This window comes from Rattus norvegicus, chromosome 1 (assembly GCF_036323735.1).
Source record: "Rattus norvegicus strain BN/NHsdMcwi chromosome 1, GRCr8, whole genome shotgun sequence".
Taxonomy (NCBI): domain Eukaryota; kingdom Metazoa; phylum Chordata; class Mammalia; order Rodentia; family Muridae; genus Rattus; species Rattus norvegicus.
This window is the reverse complement of record NC_086019.1, coordinates 91034031-91058738: the sequence shown is the minus strand read 5'-3', so window position 1 is coordinate 91058738 and position 24708 is coordinate 91034031. Positions and strand designations below refer to the sequence as shown.

Sequence of the window (24708 nt, the reverse complement as noted above, 5' to 3'; positions counted from 1 at the left end):
TGCTCCACTCTGTTCATAGCAGCCTGACTTTTAATAGCCAGAAGCTGGAAAGAACCCAGATGCCCTTCAACAGAGGAATGGATACAGAAAATGTGGTACATCTACACAATGGACTATTACCCAGCTATCAAAAACAATGACTTTATGAAATTCATAGAGAAATGGATGGAACTGGAAAATATCATCCTGAGTGAGGTAACCCTAGCACAGAAAAACACACGTGGTATGCACTCATTGATCAGTGGCTATTAGCCCAAATGCTTGAATTACCCTAGATGCACAGAACACATGAAACTCAAGAAGGATGACCAATATGTGAATGCTTCACTCCTTCTTTAAAAGGGGAACAAGAATACCCTTGGCAGGGAGTAGGGAGGCAATGTTTAGAACAGAGGCAGAAGGAACACCCATTCAGAGCCTGCCCCACATGTGGCCCATATATATACAGTCATCAAACTAGATAAGATTGATGAAGCAAAGAAGTGCAGGCTGACAGGAACCGGATGTAGATGTCTCCTGAGAGACACAGCCAGCATACAACAAATACATAGGCGAATGCCGTCATTAAACCACTGAACTGAGAACGGGACTCCTGTTGAAGGAATCTTAGAAAGAACTGAAAGATCCTGAAGGGGCTTGAGACCCCATATTGACAACAATGCCAACCAACCAGGGCTTCCAGTGACTAAGCCACTACCCAAATACTATACATGGACAGACCCTGGGCTCCAACCTCATAGGTAGAAATGAGTAGCCTAGTAAAAGCACCAGTGGAAGGGGTAGCCCTTGGTCCTGCCATGACTGAACCCCCAGTGAACGTGATTGTTGGGGGGAAGGCAGTAATAGGGGGAGGGTGGAGGGGGGAACACCCATAGAGAAGGGAAAGAGGAAGGGTTAGGGGGATGTTGGCCCGAAAACTGGGAAAGGGAATAACAATTGAAATGTAAATAAGAAATACTCAAGTTAATGAAGATGAAAAAAAAAAGAAATGAAAAGGGAGACATAACAACAGAAAGTGAGGAAATTTAAATTAAAAAATATAGGATCCTACTACAAATCCTATACTCAACAAAACTGGAATATCTGGATGAAATGGACAATTTTCTAAAGAGATACCAGGTACCAAATTTAAATCAAGATCAGCCAAACAATTTAAACAGTCCAATATCTCCTAAAGAAATAGAAGCCATCGCTGAAAATCTCCCAACCAAAAGCAGCTAGAAACAAATGGGTTTAGTGCTGAATTCTATCAGACTTTCAAAGAAGACCCAATACCAATACTCTTTAATTTTTCCACAAATTAGAAACAGAAGGAACACTACCCAATGTATTCTTTGAAGCCATAATTATGCTTGTACCTGAAATGCACAAAGACCCTACAAAGAAATTGAACTTCACACCAATTTTCCTTAAGAATATTGATGCAAAAATACTCAATAAATTTCTTGCACCCAGAATCCAAGAACACTTCAAACTAATTATTCACCACAATCATGTAGGCTTCATCCCAGTGATGCAGGGATTGTTCACTACATGGAAATCCATCAATGCAACCCAGTATATAAACAAACTCAAAGAAAAACCGCACTATGATTCCAGTAGATGTATGAGAAAGTACTTGACAAAATGTAACATCCCGTTATGGTAAAAGACTTGGAAAGATAAGAAACTCAAGTCCCATACCTAAACATAGTAAGAGCAATATACAGCAAAGCAGTCACCACCATAAGACTAAATGGAGTGAAACTTAAAGCAATCCCACTAATCAGGGTCTAGGCAGGGCTGCCACACTCTCACTACCTGTTCAATATAGTACTTGAAGACTTAGCCAGAGAAATTAGAAACTAAAAGAGGTCAAAGGGATAGAGATTGGAAAGGAAGAAGTCAAAATATCACTATTTGCAGCTGATATGATACCACACTTAAGTGACTCCAAAATTCCACCAGACAACTCCTTAGCTGATAAAGTGTCAGCAAAGTAGCTGGATATAAAATTAACTTAAACAAACCAGTAGCCTTTATCTACTCAAAGTATAAGTAAGATGAGAAAGAAATTAGGGAAACAACACCCTTCACAATAATCATACAAAATATAAAATACCTTGGTGTGACTCTAACCAAGCAAGTAAAACATCTGTATGACAAGAAAATCAAGTCTCTGAAAAAAGAAATTGAAGATCTCAGAAAATAGAAAGGTTTTCCATGCTCATGGATTGGCAGGATTAATATAGTAAAAATGGTCATCTTACCAAAAGCAATCTACAGATACAATGCAATCCCCATCAAAATTTCAACTTGATTCTTCATAGGGTTAGAAAGAACAATTTGCAAATTCATTTGGAAGAGCAAAAACCCAGGATAGCAAAAACTATTCACAACAATAAAAGAACTACTGGAGGAATCACCATCCCTGACTTCAAGCTATATTACAGAGCAATTATGATAAAAACTGCATTGTATTGGTATAGAGACACAAAGTGGAATAGAATTGAAGATCCTGAAATTAACCCACATACTTATGGTTACTTGATCTTTGACAAAGGAGCTAAGACCATCCAATGGGGTGGAGGGAAGCATTTTCAACAAATTGTGCTGTTACAACTGGAGGTCTGCATGTAGAAGGATACAAATCTATCCATAATTATAGCCTTATACAAAGCTCAAGTCTAAGTGGATAAGGACATCCACGCAAAACCAGATACACTGAAACTAATAGAAGGGAAAGTGGGGGAGAGCCTTGAACACATAGGTCCAGGGGAAAATTTCCTGAACAAAACACCAATGGTTTATGCTGTAAGGTCAATAATGTACAAATGGGATCTCATAAAATTACAAAAATTCTCTATGGTAAAGGACACTGTCAATAGGCCAAAATGGCAACCTAACAGACTGGAAAAAGATCTTTATTAATCCTACATTTCATAGAGGGTTAATATCCATTATGTACAAAGAACTCAAGAGAGATATTAATGAGCAGTGATTGTTGCTTCCTGATTCTATGTTGTTGTTGTTGTTGCTGCTGCTGCTGTTGTTGTTTTTGTTGTTGTTGTTGGGGGGGTGGGTCGTGGTAGGAGTGATGGTGGTGGTGGTGGTGGTGGTGGTATGTGTGTGTGTGTGTGTGTGTGTGTGTGTGTGTGTGTGTGTGTGTGTGTTTGCCTTGTTTTTACTGGTATGGAGTTACTTATTTCCTGTGTTCTTAGATATAGTTATCCTCCTTGAGTTCAAGTTTTCTTCTAGTATTTTCTGTTGGGCCGGACTTGTGGATAGATGTTTAAATATAGATTTCACTTGAAATATCTTGTTTTCTATGGAGAAATAATCCAGAAATTGTTAATCATTGATGTGGTCATTTCTCACTCTCCCATGTTTAGAAATTATGCCTGGTTCTGTCTCCTAGCACTATGCTCAAAGATATAAGTCTCAGATTCCAAATGTATTTACAAATATATTGATCATATAGCTAGGCTCTATAATGACTAGATCAAAACTTAGATGTCCCAATTATTTTAACCTACATTCTGTCACCTGCCTGGTTACCTATGCTCAGGTACCATGTGTCCATCTCTTCACATCTCCCCTGGAAAATACTCATGCCAGACTCAGTTCCTGAATTATTTCTCCTCCCGATGTGTCACCTTCTATTTTTAGGTTATGGGCTATGTAATTGACAGGTGATGCATCTGAACATTAGACAAGATATTCTCTCTACAATTCCTCTTTTTAGTTCAATAAAAGGCTCTTTTTTTAAAAACAGAATTTGAATACAATTACAACAATTATGAAAGCTATAAGGTATGATATACATTTACAATGACTAGTCCATAGTAATTTGCAACTTTTGAAAGTTTTCTATTATCTCTCCTATTTTGTTGTCCTTAAAGTTTTGTACTTAACTCAATTTCTATCCTAATTTGCATTACGGTCCTAGAAACATATTCTTAGTTTTAATACATCTTCTTAAATCCTAAACAACTTAAGTTTATACTAAGACTATGACTAGTCTTTACCCTATCAGAGACCTGAGAAGGAATAAATATTACATGAGTATGCAGGAAATACAAGGACAGAACTTCCAAAAATTATAGAAATGACAGAGATAGCTGACTACCTGGACAGTCCCCATTATTTTCTATGCCATTGGAGCATCTATCTTCAACCTTCTGTCCCAATATTTCTGACAGACTTTTGTGAAGCAGGAATGATGAAGGGCTTGCTTGCTTTGTCTTGGCAGAGATTAGCAGTTAACTTCCATGTGTCCATTTGTCCATTCTGGACATCATGTCTCTAGTGGAAGGATGGGCATTTTTCTCTGTGCAGTGGCTAGCTTGCCACAATAGAAATAGTGCCATATAGAGGTCATTGGTGTTCAACATCTTCTTTGAAATGAAATGATGGTATTGTGATGAACAGACCTGTCTTTTATTCAAAACATCTTTTAATAATGAAATAATTTAAAATGCCATATTCTGTGGATTTCTGAAAAATTTGAAGACAAATTACCTATTAATATTATATGTGGCTTATAAAACATTTTTATTTTTGGGTATTTACTATGTGAATAACCTTGAAAATATTTTATTGTTATTAACTAAACTAGTATCTAATATGACCACGAGTGACTTTAACTTTGTATTTTTTTCTTTCCTTTATAGGATATTTTCTTTATTCACATTTTGAATATTATCCCCTTTCCAAGTTTTCCTTCCAGAAAGCTCTTATGCCACCACTCCCTCTCCCTGCTTCTATGAGGATGCTCCCACTTCCACCTACCTATACCCACATCAATGCCATGGTATTCCCCTACATTGGGGAAATGAGCCTTCACAGGACCAAAAGCTTTTCCACCTATTAATGCTGGACAATGCCATCCTCTGCTACATAAGTGACTTGAATCATTGTTTCCTCCATGTGTACTCATTGGTTGGTGGTTTAGTCCCTGGGATCTCTGGTGGGGTATAGTTTGTTATAATGTCGTTCTTCCTATAGGGTTGTAAACCCCTTTATCTCCTTCAGTCTTTCCTCTAATTCCTTTATCGCAGTCTTCTTTTTCAGTTCAATAGTTAGCTGCAACCATCCTCATCTGTATTAGTAGGGCTCTAGCAGAGCCTCTCAGGAGACACCCATATCTGGCCCCTGTCAGCAAGCATTGTTTGGCATCAGCAAGTGACTGGGTTTGATGGCTGCATATGAGATGGATTCCCAGATGGGACAGTCTCTGAATGACCTTTTCTACAGTCACTGTTCCACTCTTTGTCTCTGTATTTCCTCCAATGAGTATTTTGTTCCCTCTTCTAAGAAGGGATAAAGCATCCCCATTTCAGTCTTTGAGAGAGGAGGGGGTTTGGGAGAGGGAAGAAAGGGGTTAACATTTGAAATGAAATTCATAAAAAAGAATGGAAAATACAGGACAAACACTGAACTGGCCACTGTTCTTGAAAAAGTAAAAACTACAAATATGAGCAACTCAGGACACATAACAATTGTAATACAACCTGCTCATAATGTCAGGCTAAATACAGTGGCTAATTCTGCTTAGGAGATTTTATGTACTAGAAGTGATGTCAATCTGGACTTGACTGCAGGAACTTAAGGGGTTTGCAACTCCATAGGAAGAATAACATCAACCAACCAAAACCCCCCAAACTTCTAGGGACTAAACCACCAACCAAAGAGTACACATGCAGGGACCCATTGCTCCAGCTGCATATGTAGCAGAGGATGACCTTATCTGTCATCAGTGGGAGGAGAGGCCCTTGATCTTGTGAAGGCCTGATGCTCCAGTGTAGGGGAATACCAGGACAGTGAGGTGGGAGTGGGTAAATGGGTACCCTCTCAGAGCAATAAGGGGGAGGGGGAATGCAATAGGGGATTTGCAGAGGGGAAATTGGAAAAGGCGATAACATTTAAAATGTAATCGAACACAATATCCAATAAAAAATAAAATGACTATGAAAAAAAAAACAAAAATGTGGGGGAAAGATCACTAAAGACCTGTGTTGTGGTGCCACAAAAGGCAGTCTGACCCTGGTTCCCACAGCTGGCTTGCTAAGTTGACCAAACCCATTTTTTTCTGAAAATGACTGGAGCTACCACTCATGTTCAACAGGGCATCCACCTCTGTCGCTGGTCTGTAGAATGACAACTGCCCCAGTCTCACTTACTTCCCTTTTGCAACATGAAAGGAAAACACTAGAGACATATTTAAACCAGCTATATCTGTACCAATAAATCTTCAACCTGAATATGTCCATGCAAAGAACACACAACTCAGTTATACCATTGATAAGCTGCACACCTAGATTGGGCAGATTTACCACTACACCCACTATGAGATCCCTGGCTCCTTGTGCGTCCTCCAGGCCACGTGTGTCTGCTGCATCTTCCACCTCGTCTTCCTCCATATTCTTACCTCTCAGTTCTCCCTTCTACTTTCTCTCCTTCTTTCCTCTCTCTCTGTCTCTAAAATTTCTAGAACAGCCTTTCCCTTCCATTGCCCAATCACAGGCTGTGGCCTTTGTTTTCAGTTAAATTGGGGAGCAGGTTCACATGGAATTACCTGAGTATTTGATTCACACCACATTTCAAGCAGGATTAGCATCAAAATACAATCAGCATCAATGCAATCCACAGCCTGGCAGACATGTCTCTGACATGTTTTGCCAGTTCCCCTGTCCCTATTAACCCTTCGCTACTGAAGATTGCATTCCTAAAGCTGACCACTAAGGTCTATTCCCTCATCTGGCCATTTTCTACTCCTGAAATCGAAAAGGTCCAGCTATCAAAATGCTATACTGACCAAACTCATCCAATCAAAATTAACCAATTTTCCTAACACTGTGTTTCCTCCCTTCTCTGTATAAACTTCCATTTGCCTGGGGCAAATCCATCTGCACTTTACACAGAGGTAGTCCCTTGCCCCTGCAAATATCCCTTCCCCATCCCCCTTGTCTGCCATCCCATGTCTTTGTCCTTCTAGGGAAAATGATTTTCCTTTGCTCTTGGTATGTCCTGTGGGGACTCGTAATGTTTCAACTTGACAGAAGCTGGAGTCATTTGGTAAAATTGACTTTCAATTGAGAAAATTTTTCCATACCCACAGAAAAAAATATTTATTCTGACATTCCATCTTCAGTGCCTGACAACTGTGATGGAATTATATGTGCTTCAGGGATGAGAGCAGGCCTGTCAGTTCAGCTCTTCAGCTAAACATTGTGACTTTTCTCTTAGATTGGCTTCTCTTGGTCCTCTCAAACATATCCAATGCTTTGGCATCTCTGATCCAATTTAGGCTTTACCCTCTTGACTTCATATAGCACCTTCTCAGGCAGGGTCTCCATAAAGAGGATCTAGCCATGCTGGTTGGTACTAACCTCAACAATTTTATGGAACTTTGATATGAGCCTCCAGGAATCCATCAATCTTGGAAGTTTCATGTCTGAAGAACCTACACCACATGGATGTTTACAGCCAAGTTTTACTGCTAGAAAAATATACGCTGCTCCTGTGGCCTGAAGAGCTATTGGCTGCTGTGACCCTGGGTACAAAAAAAATAGTCACTTACAGGGTGACTATATTTATTTAGAAAAAATAAGATCAAATAAACCTTGCTTAACACAAAACTGAGCCTACAGTGGGTGAAGTCTTGCTCTGGGCGCAGCTTTCCTATTGTCCCAGTTCAGAGCATAAGTTTCTATTTAATGGTTCTCTTTACCTTAACAATTACAGCTTCTTCCTATGAACCCACATTATCTACAACCTTAAAGTTTCTCTTATTGTTTTCTTTTCTGGTTTTTTAATTGGATATTTTCTTTATTTCCATTTCAATGTTATTCCCTTTCCCAGTTTCCACTCCTGAATTCCCCTAGTCCATCCTCCCTCCCCTTCTTTCTATGAGGGTACATTCCCACCAACCCACCCACTCCCTCCTGCTCCCTACTCTGGCATTCCCCTACACTGGGACATTGAACCTTCACAGGACCAAGGGTCTCTCCTCCCACTGATGCCCAACAAGGCCATCCTATGCTACATGTGCAGCTGGAGTCCTGGCTTGCTCCATGTGTACTCCTTGGTTGGTGGTTTAGTCCCTGGGAGCTGTGGGGTGTCTGGTTGGTTGATATTGTTGCTCTTCCTATGGGGTTGGAAACCTCTTCAGCTTCTTTAGTTCTTTCTCTAAATCTTCCATTGGGAACCCTGTTCTCAGTCCAATGGTTGACTGTGAGCATCTCCCTCTGTGTTTCTCAGGTTCTGGCAGAGTCTTTCAGGAGACATCTATACCAGGCTCCTTTCATTCTCTTATTCTTTTCTTGCTAAATTACTCCCAATTTTCCTAACCATTTTTGCTCCTTCTCTTTCTAGGCTTGAATTAGGGCAATGAGTAGTAGCCATGTCACAGCACTACTACCTCTTGCCAATAAATGTCCTCCACAAAACAAAGGAGTCCATTCATTTTTAATTCAGCTTCACACAAGTTCCTTGGACACAGACAGAACAAACGAGATTCTTTCCCAGAGAGTGTGGATGGTGTTTAGCCTTGTTCTCATAGAGTCCTACTATTGTTTGCAATTCTCTTACTATCCTGTTCTTTCAAAGCCCTATCAGAGCACCCCAAAACAAGTCATTTTAGGGCTTCTTTAGAATTCTACATTCTTTTCATAAATCAGTTTTAAAAATCTGGGAACCACAAGGTCAGGTTTATCACAGTGGCAAATCCCTGGGTATACAAACTTCCAGTAGGAATCACTTCTTCACTGTGGTGAATAAGTGCCTGACAAGTGGCAACAGGAAAAGGAGAGTTTGTTTTGAGGGTTCCATCCATCATGACAGGCAGAGGTGACATGAGCATATAACAGATTGTCAAAGTGTATCCACAGACATGTGCCAGAGATAGACATGTGCTGTGTTCATCTTGCATTCTCCTTTTTATTTTGTCTGGGGCACACATTATCAATGATGGTACCTATCTACATTCAAGGTATGGATCCCCTATTCAATGAAATATTTGTGGAAATGATATTTAAAAAGCATACCCAGAGTCATGGTTCATGTGATCCTAAATTTGACTAGATTTAGGTATTTGTGTAAGGCTCAAAGTGAGTCTTAGCTACTGGGAGACCCTCAAGTGAGACATGAGAATGGAGTTTGATGCATGCAAGAGGTTTATTTTCTGGCACATCAGGGTTGACCTTCAATCAGTCCCTCATGGTGAGTGACCAGAAGGCGACCCTGAATGGCTATAAAAAGCAGTTTTTATATTCTTTAGGGGTATAGATTATATCAGCAAGGTTACAGTTTAAACTTATTGGCTAAGCATATTGACCTTTGAATCTATTGGCTAGCAAGCACATGGCATGCATTTAAATGCTATCTGGAAGCAGAGGATCAGGTGACTATCAGTCAGTACATTCTGTGTTTTTTCTAGAATGTCCCTGCTCCTCCCAAGAACTGTGGGTGGACAATGGAACTTGGCCTATCTTTGATCCAAGGAAGGAAACTGGTACTTGGCCAAATCTTGTCCTGAGGTGGTGGGTGTAAAGCTCGTAAAAGCCCTTAGGGTCCTTCACAGGAACTCTGTAACCTACCTACTTTTTACAAGGCTAAGCCTCTTAATAGCTTTTACATTTCAGTAAAAACTAGGGTCCTTCATCTGAAAATCTGCCTGAAGGGCAAGACTTCATTCATTGTAGGCTTAAGTTTTGTTAATATGAGCTGCTCAACAATGAAGCTGAACCATCATAGCCCAGTGGATTCCATCAGATGCAGGTACTGAGTGACCTTTCCAACATTTTCTTCCTAAGTCCCTGAGTATCTGGTCTTTCTATTTTTACTTTCTTACTTTCTTGTTCTGTCTCTCTCAGACTTGTGGCTTCTTCCTTCCTCCCTTTCTTTCTTTCTTCCTCCCTTCCTACCTTTCTTTCTTTCTCTCTCTCTCTCTCTCTCTCTCTCTCTTTCTTTCTTTCTTTCTTTCTTTCTTTTTATATTCTCTCTCTGTGTATTATGAATCTCTGTGATTAATCTGTCTTTTGTCCCTACTTCTTTATGTATATGACATAATTTCCCCACACACCTTTCCCTGTATTTATCTTTCTTCATAGATATTTACCTAGGACGTCAGATATGCTAGCAAAGTCCCCTAACACTAAAGCACATCTGGGATGCTTCACCTGTGACTGGTGGAGGCCAGGCTCTACTACCTCTATGGTACATAAACTAGCCTTTTTAATAGTTTTAATTTTTAGGTAGGGTCTTGCTAAGTTACCCAGGCAAGGAATGATGCTTAATCTCAACCTCTTGAATGCTAAGATGAGAAGCATGGACTTCTATGCCCATCTTGGTACCTCTCTTTTTAAAAGAGACTTCACGTCTCTTTGCTGGAAAAAGAGATGGCATGAGGGAGATAAAGTAGTACCCTTCTTGTGGAATTCAGCCAATGCCTGTCCTATCCAGGATGGGAACTGGACATCAGGATTATACTATGATTACTAAGGAGGAAGTGGAGGGGACATAGTGATTTTCAGACACTGTACTTTCCTAACCTTGACACAATGCTTCCAAGCAATCAACTCACACCAGGACCCTGCTCCTGTGAAGGTGGGTGATCTGGTTTTGAATTTGGGTCATTATTCCAGCCCAGAATTTCTATTCCTGGTGGATGCCATGAAATGCATTCTATGCATTCTATGTAGTAACTGACATAGTATTCACACTTTGGGGAAATCTGTTGCCTTTCCTTATTGGTAAAGAGAGAAAGTATAAGGGTTTTAAGAGAATTAACTAAGGACACAGAATGGATTAGAACTACATTGTGTAATATGATAGCTGCTTTCCAAACATGTAATTAAGCACCTGTAAGTTGCCAGACATGGTGGCTTGCATCTGTAATTCCAGTACCAGGAGCCTGAGAGAAAAGCATTGTGAGTCTGGGATGCATAGGAAGAACTTGTCTGAAATAAACAGACAAATAATCCAATTAAAATGTGCTATGGATAATCAAATTCAAACTTCAAATTCTATGGGATAGTTAAAGCAGCAGAGTTATGTGAATGATTTTCTATACAAGCTAAAGATACCTGAAAAATGTAATTGTACAAATTAAGATATATTATCACTTTGGAAATACACACAAGTTTTCAAACACAGTTGGAACACAAACAACCTATAATCACTACCAACCTTGTGCCCAAACCTCCTGGCATCAGCCTTCAATTGTTGGTATTGAAAGGAAAGACCAGAAGTTCACAGTCAGACTGGGCGGCAGAGCAATCTTCAAAATGTCATTGACACATGTTGGCACACAAGGGTAGTCCATGTGCTAGTATGTGGAGGCAGGAGAAACAGGAGCTCATGTTCAACCTGGGCTACATAGTTACATGTTTCTTCCAAACCAAACCAAACAAGACCATACCAAACCAAACCAAGCCAAGCCAAACCGAAAAAATATGGTTGCTGGGATTTAGCTGAGTTGATGGAATGCTGGATTGCCTAGTGTATATGAAGCCCCAAGTTTAATCCCTAGAATTGTATAGTATGGCAAAGATGGTTCACAATTGTACTCTCAGCACCAACACAGGAGGCAGAAGTATCAGGTGTATTCAGTCATCTTTGGCTACCTTATGATGAGACTTTCACATCAAGAGAGGAAAGAAGGAAGTTTTAGGTTCCTTTTGACCTGCTTGTCTATCAGGATAATCATATACATTGGTTGATCCTTGACCACTGGAATGCAGTGAAATGTGAGGAGTATGTGATGGTGATGCTTTGGGGTCTTATAGGACTGATATTTCTTGTGTTCAAAATACTATTGGAAGGTCATTGTAACTGTGAACCTTATCTAGCCAAGAATAACCTTAGGTTGCAGCTCCACCCTCAGGGTCCTGAGATTACACTCACTTTATGCAGTGCTGAAGGTGAAATCTGAGTCTTCATGTATACCAGGAATGTACTCCATCATCTGTACACCATCTCTAGCCATCTGTATTCTATAATGTCTATGTAGCTCTGTAGAAGTGAGTGTTGTCAAGATGGCTAGCTCTCATTCATTTTCTCCTCCATCTTCCTCTCTTCTCTACAGAGGACTCATGTCCTTCCAGGTTTTTTATTTTTCACCCCTTTTCTTGTCAAATGTCCAGATAGAACTTATGCCATAGAGAATGAAGAGCCAAGATGACCCTGGTCAATACAATTTATACCAGTATGTTGTAATATATATTTAATGAAATCCTATTGCAGGATTACTTCCCACCTTCAACCATTTATGTTCAGGATGAATGTTACACACAACCTTATATTTTAAAATATGTCTTAGGCACCACAATACCTGGGCAACTGTCTAACCTCCATGGTGTTAGAATCCATTTTCTCATTGATAAGTCTGAATTACTACTTACTAATTTCTATGTTCTGTTTGGGATGCTCCTAACTCCAAATGATCAGCCCATATGGCCACATTTTTATGGCTCAGCTATCTCATTGCAGCTCTATCTCCTGCCTGTACTTTCTTCCTTTCACATGGTGGTTTCTTTTTCTTTTCTCCTGCTCCTTCCTCCTGGTCACTAGCCTAGGAAGCCTAAACCCCTGTCAACCCCTAACCCCATTTATGTCTCTTCTCCCCAACTATTGGCTGCTGGTCTTTTGATTTACCAATCAGAATTAACTGGGGGCAGGGTCCCTCAGGTTATGTGCAGACTCCAAATCTTAGAGGCCAGCACCTAGCATTACAATAAACAGTAAGACAAAACCTCAACTATATGTAGTTCACAGTGGAATAATATCCAACAAAGTTGATAAAATATGTGGTGTACTATGGGAAAGATTTTTGAAATCAAAAGTTTGGAGTATTAGGATACATTGAATATCTTTTCTTTGAGAATAAGGCATGAGTTATTTTTATCGGAGAAAGCATGCCCAAGTGTTAATTACTGAAGATTTCCTCTGAAATCTATGCTGAAATGAAAATGGAATGGAGGCAGGTGGAAGAGCTGAACTCTAACACTAAGCCTCAGCTTCCCTCTACTCCAGAATGAATAAGTCCTGGCTCACTTGAAGCCCAGGAAGCCTTGCACTATAACTGCATTAAAAATGATATATGAATTGGGAAGGTTGTTCAGCAGTTAAGAACAACGTTGTTTTCTCAGAGGACCTGGATTTAGTTCTCAGCACCTACATTGTGGCTAAAAACCATTTGTAACTCTAGTTTCCAGGCATATAGTGGCCTCTCCTCGCCTCTTGGGCACCAGACATATATATCTGTATGTTGAGATGAAACACCTCTACACATAAAATGAAATCTAAACAAAACTAAAACAAAACTAAAACAAAACAAGCAAAGCTCTATGGCTTCAAAATGGTTGTTTTGACTGAACAAATGTTCACTGAGATGTACAGACCTTGGCCCTGATAAATTTTCAAATTTTTGAAAGAACACAGTTCACCTAGTAAAGCAATGAAATAAGAAATGAGATGTTTAAAATGTGATTAGGTCATTCTGGTTTTATCTTTAAAATGTCATTTGGTTGTGGAATGCTTCTTAACAGTTTACTTGTTTGAACAGTTGGTCTTGGTGGTGATATGTTGGACAGTAAAACCATCTCAGGAAGTTTGTTAAAGTAGAGCAGGTTGAGATCCAGAGAGTTGGTGGGTACATACCTGAGAGTGAGATGATGACCTGCCCACTGCCAGACACCTGGTCTGGAACACATGCCTCTCTCCTCACATAAAGAAACATGCCATATGGTCACATAGGCTCAAAAGAGAGTTCTCCATGATAATCAGGTGCCTAGAGGCTGGGAGGACTTAACCAATAAGCTTCCCTTCCCAGATATTCATCCCTGCAAAAGGTATTTAATCTCAGGTCTACCCTGAGAAGTGGGTATGGTACGCTTTCCATTCATTTTCCACCATGAACAGCCAATAAACTGTTTAGAATAATGGACTGTCTTTTCCATCAAGATATACCAGGGGGAACCATGGAGTAGGCATTTGACTACAGAGCTACAACTTAATTCTCCTGTAAAAGGCCTCTCTGCACTCCTTTCTGCAACTGCCACAAAGCCTGCTTATGACAAGGTAAGGGCAACCACCCCTAGGACAGGCCAGAGATGATACTGGCCTGAGATAGGTACTGTCCCAAGCCTGAGGGTGCCCGACTCTATTCTCTGCACTTCTGTAACTCCCAGTGGCATGTGGATGTTCAAGAGTCTGAGAACCCTGTGGCCCTGGTCTTGTTTTGGGCCTGGGGAACTCCTGAATCAGCTCTGGCTTTCCCACATCTCAGATTGTGCTTTCCCACCAGGAGCCATGTCTTGGCGCTTCCATACAGCCTGGCACCTGCCCTGGTGGAGGCATGGGACAAACATAGTCAAACTGCCCACATTCTGCCTCCCTAAGAGGCCATGTGAATGTGGACTGAGAGTGATATTTTTGGGAGTTGTGAAATATTTAAGAGAGGGCTATGGTAGTAAATTACTTATATTGGGCTTACAGGTATAGCCTGGCTCGATCTCTTCCTTGCATTTACCTTTCTTTGCTTCTTATTTGTGATCAGTCACATTTTTCCATGTCAATGCTGGAGCCAAAACTACACTAGATTTTAAGCCAATCACATAACACCCCTACTCCTGGTACTGATTTTCTGCTTTAGTTGTGTTTTTCATCACTATGACTAAATGATCTTCTCAGAAATAAATGTGGAAAAGGACTTATTTATGGTCAGTTTAGTGGCAAGAAGGCATGGCAGGTGAGTACTGTGCTTGCTGTGTGAGTGTAAGGCATCTAAGACGGAGAGAGAGGAGGATGAGAGGGGGAAGGTCCCTCAATAAACATACTTCTGTCTGCCAACTCTCCCATATTAAATGCCACAGAACCTTCTAAGAATACTGTTGCTTAGAGATCAATAGTTCAAACACATAGAGTCATGGGAAATATTTCACATTATAACCATGGCATTCTGAATGGATTGATGTCACTGTTGTAGGAGAGTGTATTCTATGGGCAAAATGACAGGGTCCAGGAAGATTTGGTGCTGAAGAAGTAGCTAAAGTTCTATATGTTGGTTTAAAGGCAAGAGAAGGGCCTGGCTTCTACACTAGGTGGGGTTTGAGCATATATGATCTCACACCCCAACTCTACAGTGGCATGCTTCCTCTAACAAATCCATACCTCATGTAATAAGGCCACATCGATTAACAGTGTCAGTCCTTGTGGGCCAAGCATTCAAATACATGAAGGACATACCTATTCAAACCACCACAGCTCTCATCTGTGGCTGTCACAAGCTAGAGAGTGAAATGGGGACTCTAGAACTATCACATCTGTACTGGGGTTGGGCTTTGTCCAAGTACATTGAGACTCACATAGTAACATGTAACTCCATTCCTGTCATTCAGACCCCACATGAAACTATGAATATACAGAGTAGCTTGACATTGGAAGAATAGACATGCACATATATGTTTAATCACAACATTCCCAAAGCAAAGGCAGGAGGTTCTTTGAGTTTGAAGCCAGAATAGTCTATAGAGCAAGTTACAGGACAGCTATGGATACACAGAGAAACTTTGTCTTAAAAATCAGCCAACCTAGAAACACATGTGCACATGCAAACATATCTAGAGGAACACAGAAGTACACACGTGCACATCCAAATTTGAAATGTCCTTCACATATGCATCACACACACAGATGCATGTCTGAGTAAATAAACAAAGTTGAGCAGAAAAGCACACACCCATTCCCAGAAACCAAGAGACATCATTCCCAATGTCCTTTTGTCCTGTGTATCTATTTGAAGGTGTCCTTGACAATGACGGTGTGGGGGTAATAGTATATTTAGTGAGCAGGTCACCAGCAGCCCAAACAGGAAGTATGCTATTCACACACCTGGACAATGAGAGACAGGGTGTGGAATAGCTGAAGTTGCATAAGTGAATGGTCAGACTGGTTCAGCATAAAAGATTCTGCTGGAGTGTGCAGTGAGGTGGACAGTGTTTAGTCCAGGACCATGGATCCCAGTGTCCTGCTCCTTTTTGCTCTTTTCACAGGCTTCTTGCTACTCTTGATCAGGGGCCAGGGAAACGGATATGGCCATCTTCCACCAGGACCCTGTCCCCTGCCCCTCTTGGGGAACGTTTTGCAAATGGACAGAAGAGGTCTCCTCAAGTCTTTTATTCAGGTGAGAACTATATGAGGCCTTAATGTGGGCTTCCCCCTGCTTTTGTCTTTGGAGGTCACTTAGCAGAAGAGCAAGGGACTCCTTCTAGGGTATAGGTTCAGAAGGGAAGGTTGCGGAGGGGAGGGTGAGATGCAGAATGGTGATGGATGCTGACCCATGCTGAGACTGACAATTGAGTTTTCCTGTGTCGGAATTGTGAGGGGGGAACTGTGCTTGGAATGTGAGAGGTATAGAGTTATTGAGGTTTTGATGTGTAAGCATGCAGATCTCACTTTGTGGGGCTTATCTGTTCCAGAAGAGAAAGAAAAATATCAGAGGCATCAACAAACAAGGTTTGCTCTGCCAACAAAAGAGATTAGCCTGAGGTGTTCCAGGACAAAGAGAGGCAAGGCAGGAGGTTAGGTGGTTAGGTAGGTGGGTGGGTAGGGCTAATCGGTTATAAATAGTGTGCCCCATCCAAGCAGCTGGTCCTGGCATCTTTACTAGTCTTCATAAGTGGGATTTCATGTTTAATTAGCACTTACTCATTAATAATCAATAAACATCCATGCCCCCACCTTCCATTGAGGAGCTGATACAGTGGCAACAATCCCAATGTCCTTCTACCCCTTGGTTTTTAATAAATCACCCTCCTGGATCAATGGTGTATTCATTTCTAAAATTAGTTTTTGAGATAAGGTCATCCCACTATTTGGAGGCTAATGATCCACTTGACCTAACATCTCATGTGCTGGAATGACTGATGTGGGGAACTTCTGGCCACAACTGTTTTAAAAATGTGCTTCCTACGTGTTGGAAATGTCAAGCTAACATTCTATTTAATTTATTTTAAAAAATGTTCTCTGAAAATCTAATTCCTTCCTTTCTCATTCTCATGTCTACCTGTTCTTTTGAAGTTCCTTCCTTCTGGGAAGCAATTATGGTTACTTGAATGAGTATGCATGAGGGGACTATTTATTAGAATATGAGTGACTTATGAGCAGCTGTACCACTGAAGAAAGTAGAACCCTCCCCAAGCACTCTAACTTCCCATAGACTTAGGATGAGCGCTGGGGATATCGTGTCATGATAGCATGATGTATTGCATCTTTTCCTTGTAGAGACATTCAGAATGTCATAAGCAAACAAGGTTCCCAGAAGCTAGGCAATGTGTAGTGAAAAGGAAACTGCTACTTTCTACAGGAAGCTTTAAGTGGCTACACATATCTTTTTTTTTCCGGAGCTGGGGACCGAACCCAGGGCCTTGCGCTTCCTAGGCAAGCGCTCTACCGCTGAGCTAAATCCCCAACCCCTTACAGGAAGCTTTAAACAACTGTTCAAATCCATGTTGTAAGTATGTAGCTGTGTCAGAGAACTAAGCTGCATTCCTTGGCCCACAGGAGCTGAGAGTCTGGTTGCAGATATAGAACAAAATTAAAAAAATTATCAGTCAAGTTACTTGTTAACCTGGTGATATTGGATAAAAGCAAAGCATTAGGAGTTTTAAGGTCACTTGAGAATTGATACAGACTTACATAACCAGCAGGACTTGCCAGAACCACAAACACTTCCTTAAATGAAGGTGAGTATTAAAAAGAAGCCATTCTTGAGCATCAGTTGGTATAAAGGTGAAGCCAGGTGCATGATGTTATGATGTAATAGGAATGAGGCAGGTGTCGAATTTTCAGGTGATGGGGATGAGCCCGCTTGACTGAAGCCAAAAATGGTAAGAACTGGAGTGACTCAACTAAACAGGCAAGATCAAGTCTCCTGGTGTCTTTAACTGTTTTCTGTTGCTATCATAAAAGTCTTTTTAAATTAAAAGTTCATCCTGCTCCTAATTGTGCAGTTTGGCAGTCTGAGATCAAGCAGTTGATTTTTCCAGACTCTGGTGAGGAGTCCTCTAAAGTGAGTCACATGCAGAAGAGGCTAATCATGTGGAATGGTCTTGTTTTATAACAATCAATTCTCCAAGGATCCAGTCCTCTCTGCTTGTTCAGTATTAAGGTATTTTGTGGATCTACCCTGAAGACCCAATGCCTCTCACTAGGCTCCAGCACTTGAAGGTTCAACCACGTCTCTACACAACTACTCTGGGAACTGAGCCTCCGGCATATGAACCCATGGAAGATAGTTAAACTATTTTAACATCATAACACACAGAAAAGGCAAGAAGAAAAGGTTAGCTGCTCAAAACAGGTGGCTCTGGATACCAACTGGTGGTCATGTCCAATGGTAAAGCCCCAAAGAAGCTTTACCAAGACAGCTTGGTTTTCTCAAGTATAGTCTGCACGAACCTGCAGCCTGACTCAAACACAGCTGCTAAAGGCCATGTCAGCTCCATGATATTTGGCTTGATTTCATACCCACATGCTGATGAGCCCTCTGGAATGTTTTCTGGAGGCTTCCATGGTGGCTTAGATCCATTCCATTAAGCAGCTGTGTTGATCTAAGATGGTTGTGTGGGCTTTAATCATGAAATCATGATGTGTCTGTTATAAAGGTTGAGGTCTTAATGATGACATTATTTTGGCTAGTAGTAGAGAAGCAAAGACAAGCTTTAGCCTCAACTGTCAATGTTAGAACTAAAACCATGAAGTTTCTATAGTTTCAGATTAACACTTTAATTTTTTAATAAATAAATTCTATTATGCATGGGGGATTATTTCAGTAGTGTTTTTAAAAGACATTTTTAAAGCTATTTATACTCATGCATCATATCCTGTTATAGGGTATAAGGGAGGAAACTTGGGGTTTCAGTCATGCCAGACAAGCAATCTGCCAACTGAACATATCCTCAATCCCTAGAGGAGGTACCTTCAAAACATTCTTCCCCACCCCCTTTTGTTCTGGTCTGTTCTTTGTCTTACCATCATCATCTTGGCATCATTTTGTAGGATCCATGTTCTGTATAAGTAAGGACACAGAGGCTTCTAATGTAGTTTAAAGCTTGGGCCTTTAGCTAGGGCTGTCTCTTAGCTATCTTCACTAACTTAACTATAGTATCTTGTCTATGGCCTGCCACTGGTGAGCGCTATATCTTTCTCACCACTACACCCCTTGTCTGTTGCTTTATGTGTCTACTCTCTGAATCTCCTGTTATGCTTTCCTCGGCTGTCTCATCCTTCCTAACTGAAAATTGTCCCCAAATACTCCCTGCCCTACCAAAAATAACAACCAGTAATTTCTTTATTACAACTGACTGGCAGCAAGACAACCTCTGATCCCATTCTAGATTGCCTTTAGGTAGGTGAGGAAGGATGAATTTTTATAAAATAGAAAACCCAGTGGTGGACCATAGAAATGACAATACCAGAATCCTGCCAATATTTAGCTCTCTGCTGGTACATAATTAACAATCGAAAATACAGAGTCACACCTTTACACAATGTAAGAAACATTTTCCCAACGATCACTCTTGTTTCCTTTTTTCTTCTTCTGAGATCTGCCTCACAAATGCATTAATGTATCTGTCACAAAAGTGGGTTTGCTATCAAAGTGAGTTCAGCTCCCTCCTTCTCAGCTTCATTTCTTCATCTTTTTTTTTAAACATGAATGGCATGGGAAAAAAGACCTTGCAAATGCATCAATAATGACCTGGAAATCTCCAGTCTCAAGAACCATAAGGAAGAAATCTTTGTTCTTTAAAATTTTTCCAGTCTCAAGCATTTGGAAAGTAAATAGAGATAAAGAATGAGGTTTTACTCAGGGAAGGTTCATCTGTACAGGTACACAGATGGTGAGAGGAGAGGCTGAAATCTAGCAGGTAGAGGTCTGAAGGTCCAAGTCTCTGAAACACTCCTGGCATAAGCCTACTGAATGATGGAGATGTCACTAAATCTTTTCAGAATCTGGTTGAAAGTGCAGGCAACTTTGTTTTTAAATATTCACATAGAAATTTATATAAACTTTTGAGTAGTTGCCAGGTCTAATGGCACACACACGTAATCCCAGAACTTGGGAAGTGGAAGCAGAAGGACAAAGAGTTCAAGGTCTACAGAACTCGAGCTCACCCAAGGGTACAAGAGATCCTGTCTAAAAAACAACTTGCAAAATTATTTTGAGAATTTATAGACATCTTCCAGGCCTTTTATGACCATATAGTTACACAGGATACCACATATATTTTGAGAACATAAATAGAACATATGTGCATGTCCTGACAGTGAGGAGGAGGGGTGATGCCAATAGTTCTCTGTCCTGTCAAAGTCATAGAACTGTGGGATTATTCTTGAGTTTCAAGTCTTCCCTCTTCTGGTGACAACTAGGATGCATGATGATCAGTTTTTATCAAATGATACCTGCCTTGATCCATACATTCACTCATTTTACAACTCATCGATAAGTTATTTGTTTCCCATGTCCTGGAGAACATTCAAACTGTGGCACCTCAGAGGCATAAAAGTTCACAATGCCAGTGGGACGTTAACCTGGGCGTGATAAACAGTTGTAAGCAGACAGAAAGGAATAGTGAATAAAATAAGCAATGTGCTACTTTAGAAAGTGAAGGGAGTTGAGGGCAGGGCATCTTCCCATGTCTGTGAACAGACACTCTGAGAGATACAGGTGGTGTTATCAGAGAAAGACAGTATTGCTGAAAGAACCTGAAGAGGAGCAGGGTCAGGGAGCCACATGGGCCTTGTGTCAGTGAGGAACACTCTGGGAATGGAGCAGTAGGAGAACAGATAGGGGCTGTGTGAAACATGGTAGACTTTGATCTTATTTTTAGAGGCAGTGATACTATTCAGGGCTTGAGGAAGATTAAGGATATTAAATACCACGTGCCTTTAGTGAATGCTCTGGCATGGGTTATGGTCAAACTTTTCTTACAGATGTTAGAACAGAAGCAGGGAAAGCAGCAAGGAGTTTGCAGAGGAAGGTGCCTACCATTTTAAAATAACCATAACTGTAACTAAGTATGTATGTATGTATGTATGTATGTATGTATGTATGTATACATATATGTGTTAATATATTTTTAATTGTGTGCACACACCTATTCATGAGGCAGAGGGCATAGGATGGAGCCATGTGTCCTCTTCTATCACTCTGCCTAGTCCTTTGAAGCAGGGTCCCTTGGCAAGTCCCAGCAATCTTCTACATTCATCCACCAATACCTTAATCGCAGGTCATAGGCACATATGAAGACCCTGGTTTGTTAGATTGATGCTCGGATCCAACCTCTGGTCATCATGACTGTGCAGAAAGTGCTCTTAATTGAAGAGCCCCCATTATTATATTTAAAAATGGTACCTATCTATTAATCTATCTATCTATTATCTATCATCTATCATCTATCATCTATCATTTATGTGTTAGTCATGTAACTATCATCTATCTAGCAACAACCTGTCTCTATCAATTATCTGTCTGTATTTGTTTATCCATCATCTGTGTATTTATTCATCCATCCATCTGTTAATATCTATCATCTATCTATCTAATCTATGTCTGTCTCTGTCTCCATCTCCATCTTCACACACACACACATACACACACACAAACACACATACACACACACAAACACACACACACACACACACACACACACACACACACACACACACACACACACACACATATATATATATATATATATATATATATATATATATATATATATATATATATGATAGGGTCACCTGTGGCCCAGGCTGGCCTCCAACTAGATGTGTAGCAAAGGATGATTTTACTGATTCTCTGGCCTCTATCTTCCATGTGGTTGGATTTCAGGCATGTGTTGCCTTTACTCCCCTACTCAACAGTAGTACTGGTGTGGCAGTGATCTGACTAGGGCATCCTATTAATCAACACAGACCCAGTGGTGAAATAACCCTTAACTCTTAGGTCCTTAGAAGAGGAAGGGTTGCCAGGAGAGGCTTTTTACCAATCTGTTTCTAAATGTTTTAAAAATTCAACAACAATATCTGTTCTGAGTAGCCACAATTTTGGTATCCTTACACTTGGCAGCTTCGTGACAAATATGGAGATGTGGTTACAGTGCACTTGGGACCAAGGCCCATAGTCATGCTGTATGGGACCGAGACCATAAGGGAAGCTCTGGTGGACCATGCTGAGGCTTTCTCTGGCCGGGGAACAGTTGCTGTGGTTCAGCCAATTATACAGGACTATGGTGAGATATGGGACAATGTGGAGAGGAGGATGTGGCCCAGGAAGGTGAATCTGAAAGTTGGGACCCAAGCTGTATGGAAGGACTTGGGATTCTCTGAACTTCCAGTGTTACCCACCAACCCATGCTTCCCCTACTTTCTTAGGTATGATCTTTGCCAATGGGGAACGTTGGAAGATCCTTCGGCGATTCTCTCTAGCCACCATGAGAGACTTTGGGATGGGAAAGCGAAGTGTGGAGGAGAGGATAAAGGAGGAGGCCCAATGTTTGGTGGAGGAACTGAAGAAATACAAGGGTGAGTCTTGGAGAAAGGGCATAAAGAAGACAGGAATGCACAACCAAAGACTAAGAGAGACACCACACATACAAAGGTAGAAACACACATACACACATGTACTCACACACACAATCACATGAACACACACATGGTGGATAGGGAGGGTGAGATATGGAGCTCCAGAGAGAGGGCAACAAGGGCTCAATACTGTTGGACAGACAACAGACTTCCAACCACCAGGGTCCATGACAAAAACTGGCATACAAAGACAACAGGCAGCAGGTTCTGATAGATTCTTAAACACCACAGAGTCTAGAAGTCTGAGAAGAGAAGGAGAAAGACTGGCAGATGGGAGTAGAGTTTACAGAGCTTGTGAACCCATACAAGCAATCCCTGAAATGTTCCCTGCCCTTTCTTGTCACTGGGAGTTAACTATCAGTTCAGAATCAGAATGGTGATCAGGAGAGGCAGGGTGGAGACCAACTACACACACTCTATCTCTGAGTCCCAGAATCCTCGTCCCAGTCATGATTAGTTTAGTTCCTTAGTGAAGTTAGCTTCCATGACTGTGCATAAGAATAGTATCACATCTTCTGTAAAGCATTGAGGGAAGTTAAATAAAATGGTACATGCATCACTGAGTGCATCATATGTGTCAATGGGTGAGCAGGTGTTTCTATTCTTTGACTAGTAAAAGGGGCAGCCTCACAGAGATGGAGTTGAAGCAAAATGTTCCTCAGGTCCTTGGCCCCATGACTCATGGCTTGCCTCCTTATCATCCAGGAGCCCCACTGGACCCCACCTTCCACCTACAGTGCATTACAGCCAACATCATCTGCTCCATTGTCTTTGGAGAACGTTTTGACTACACAGACCACCAGTTTCTGCACCTGCTCGACCTGTTCTATGAGATCTTGTCACTTGTTAGCTCATTCTCCAGCCAGGTCAGTGCACTGGGGAAAGAGGAGTGTCTAGGGTAGAGGAATCAAGAGGCTGCTTTGTGGGTGAAAGATGTAGTACTTTAGGGCTGACAGAAAGGCAGAGACAACATGGAGAGACAAGGAGGCTGAGATGAAGCAGGGAGAGAGAGATGGTGAACAGAGAGGAGAGACCTGAATGTGGAAATACAGAGCCATACACATACATATAAAATGATGTTGTGGGTGATGCAGCCAAAACTCAGAGGTTATAGGACTTGGTTTCTATGCACGAGGCCCAGCACTCGTTATCCTGGTTGAGGTGGAACAGAATACATGCAATTCCAGCACATGGAAGCAGGGAGAATAGAAATTTAGTGTGATCCTTGGCTACATATTGAGTTTGAGGCCAGTCTAGCACACATGAGACCCAGTCTTTACAAATCTAAATACCCCCCCCCACAAATTAAAACAAAGACAATTCATCAAAGGAGATTGGGAGGGAGAGAGAGAGAGAGCAGAGGAAAGGAAAACGGAGATACATAGAATGCAAGACAAAGGTTAGGGACAGATTTAGAGACAGTTCAAAAGCATACATGTGAATAGTGTACATGTATGAGAACTGTCTATATTTTTGTGTGCCTGTATGTGTGTGAGTGTGTGTGTGTGTGTGTGTGTGTGTGTGTGTGTGTGTGCCCCTGTCTGTATATTTGTTTTGTGTGTTTCTTCATGAAGTATATGGAACTAGTCTAAAGTTGACTGGCCTTGGAGTCAGCACAGGACACATTCATATACCAAGTTCTTGGCACAGAGGAGATTTATTCCCTGGAGGTGGCAAGCAGAAAGGAGGCCACTAAAACAGACAGAAGCACTGAAGAGGTGTTTCTGTAGGAGTGGAGTTTGATGGGGAAAAGTGGAGTCTGTCCTATAGTGAATTGATAAATCCTGATGAGAAATAGCCAAATAATGAATTTTGATTGGTGTATTATAATGTTTAGTCTCAGGAATGAATCAGTAGCCAAATAAGGGGAATGCACATGGAGACTATCTTTAGAAACATAATAAAAAATTTAGCATGGAGAGAAGTGTCAAAGGCAGAACTGGTTGCCATGTTTGGCATGTTCTGGCTTGACAGAACCTCTTATTCTGACCTCTTTGTTTTATCATTGGGTCACAGGTTGTTGGGTACATGGGTATACTTTTCTCAGGGTGCTTCCTGGTGACATTGCAGCATTATCGT

At 41.0% G+C, this 24708-nt stretch overlaps 1 protein-coding gene across 1 annotated transcript in view; it reads left to right on the top strand.

The window, feature by feature from the left end:
• Positions 1–15986: 15986 nt before the first annotated feature.
• Positions 15987–24708, top strand: part of Cyp2b21 (cytochrome P450, family 2, subfamily b, polypeptide 21) — a 28972-nt gene continuing 20250 nt past the window's right edge. The window contains 4 exon segments of the mRNA NM_198733.1: positions 15987–16165; positions 22115–22277; positions 22420–22569; positions 23335–23495. Of these exon segments, the coding sequence (NP_942028.1) occupies positions 15995–16165; positions 22115–22277; positions 22420–22569; positions 23335–23495 (645 nt within the window). The 5' untranslated portion in view covers positions 15987–15994.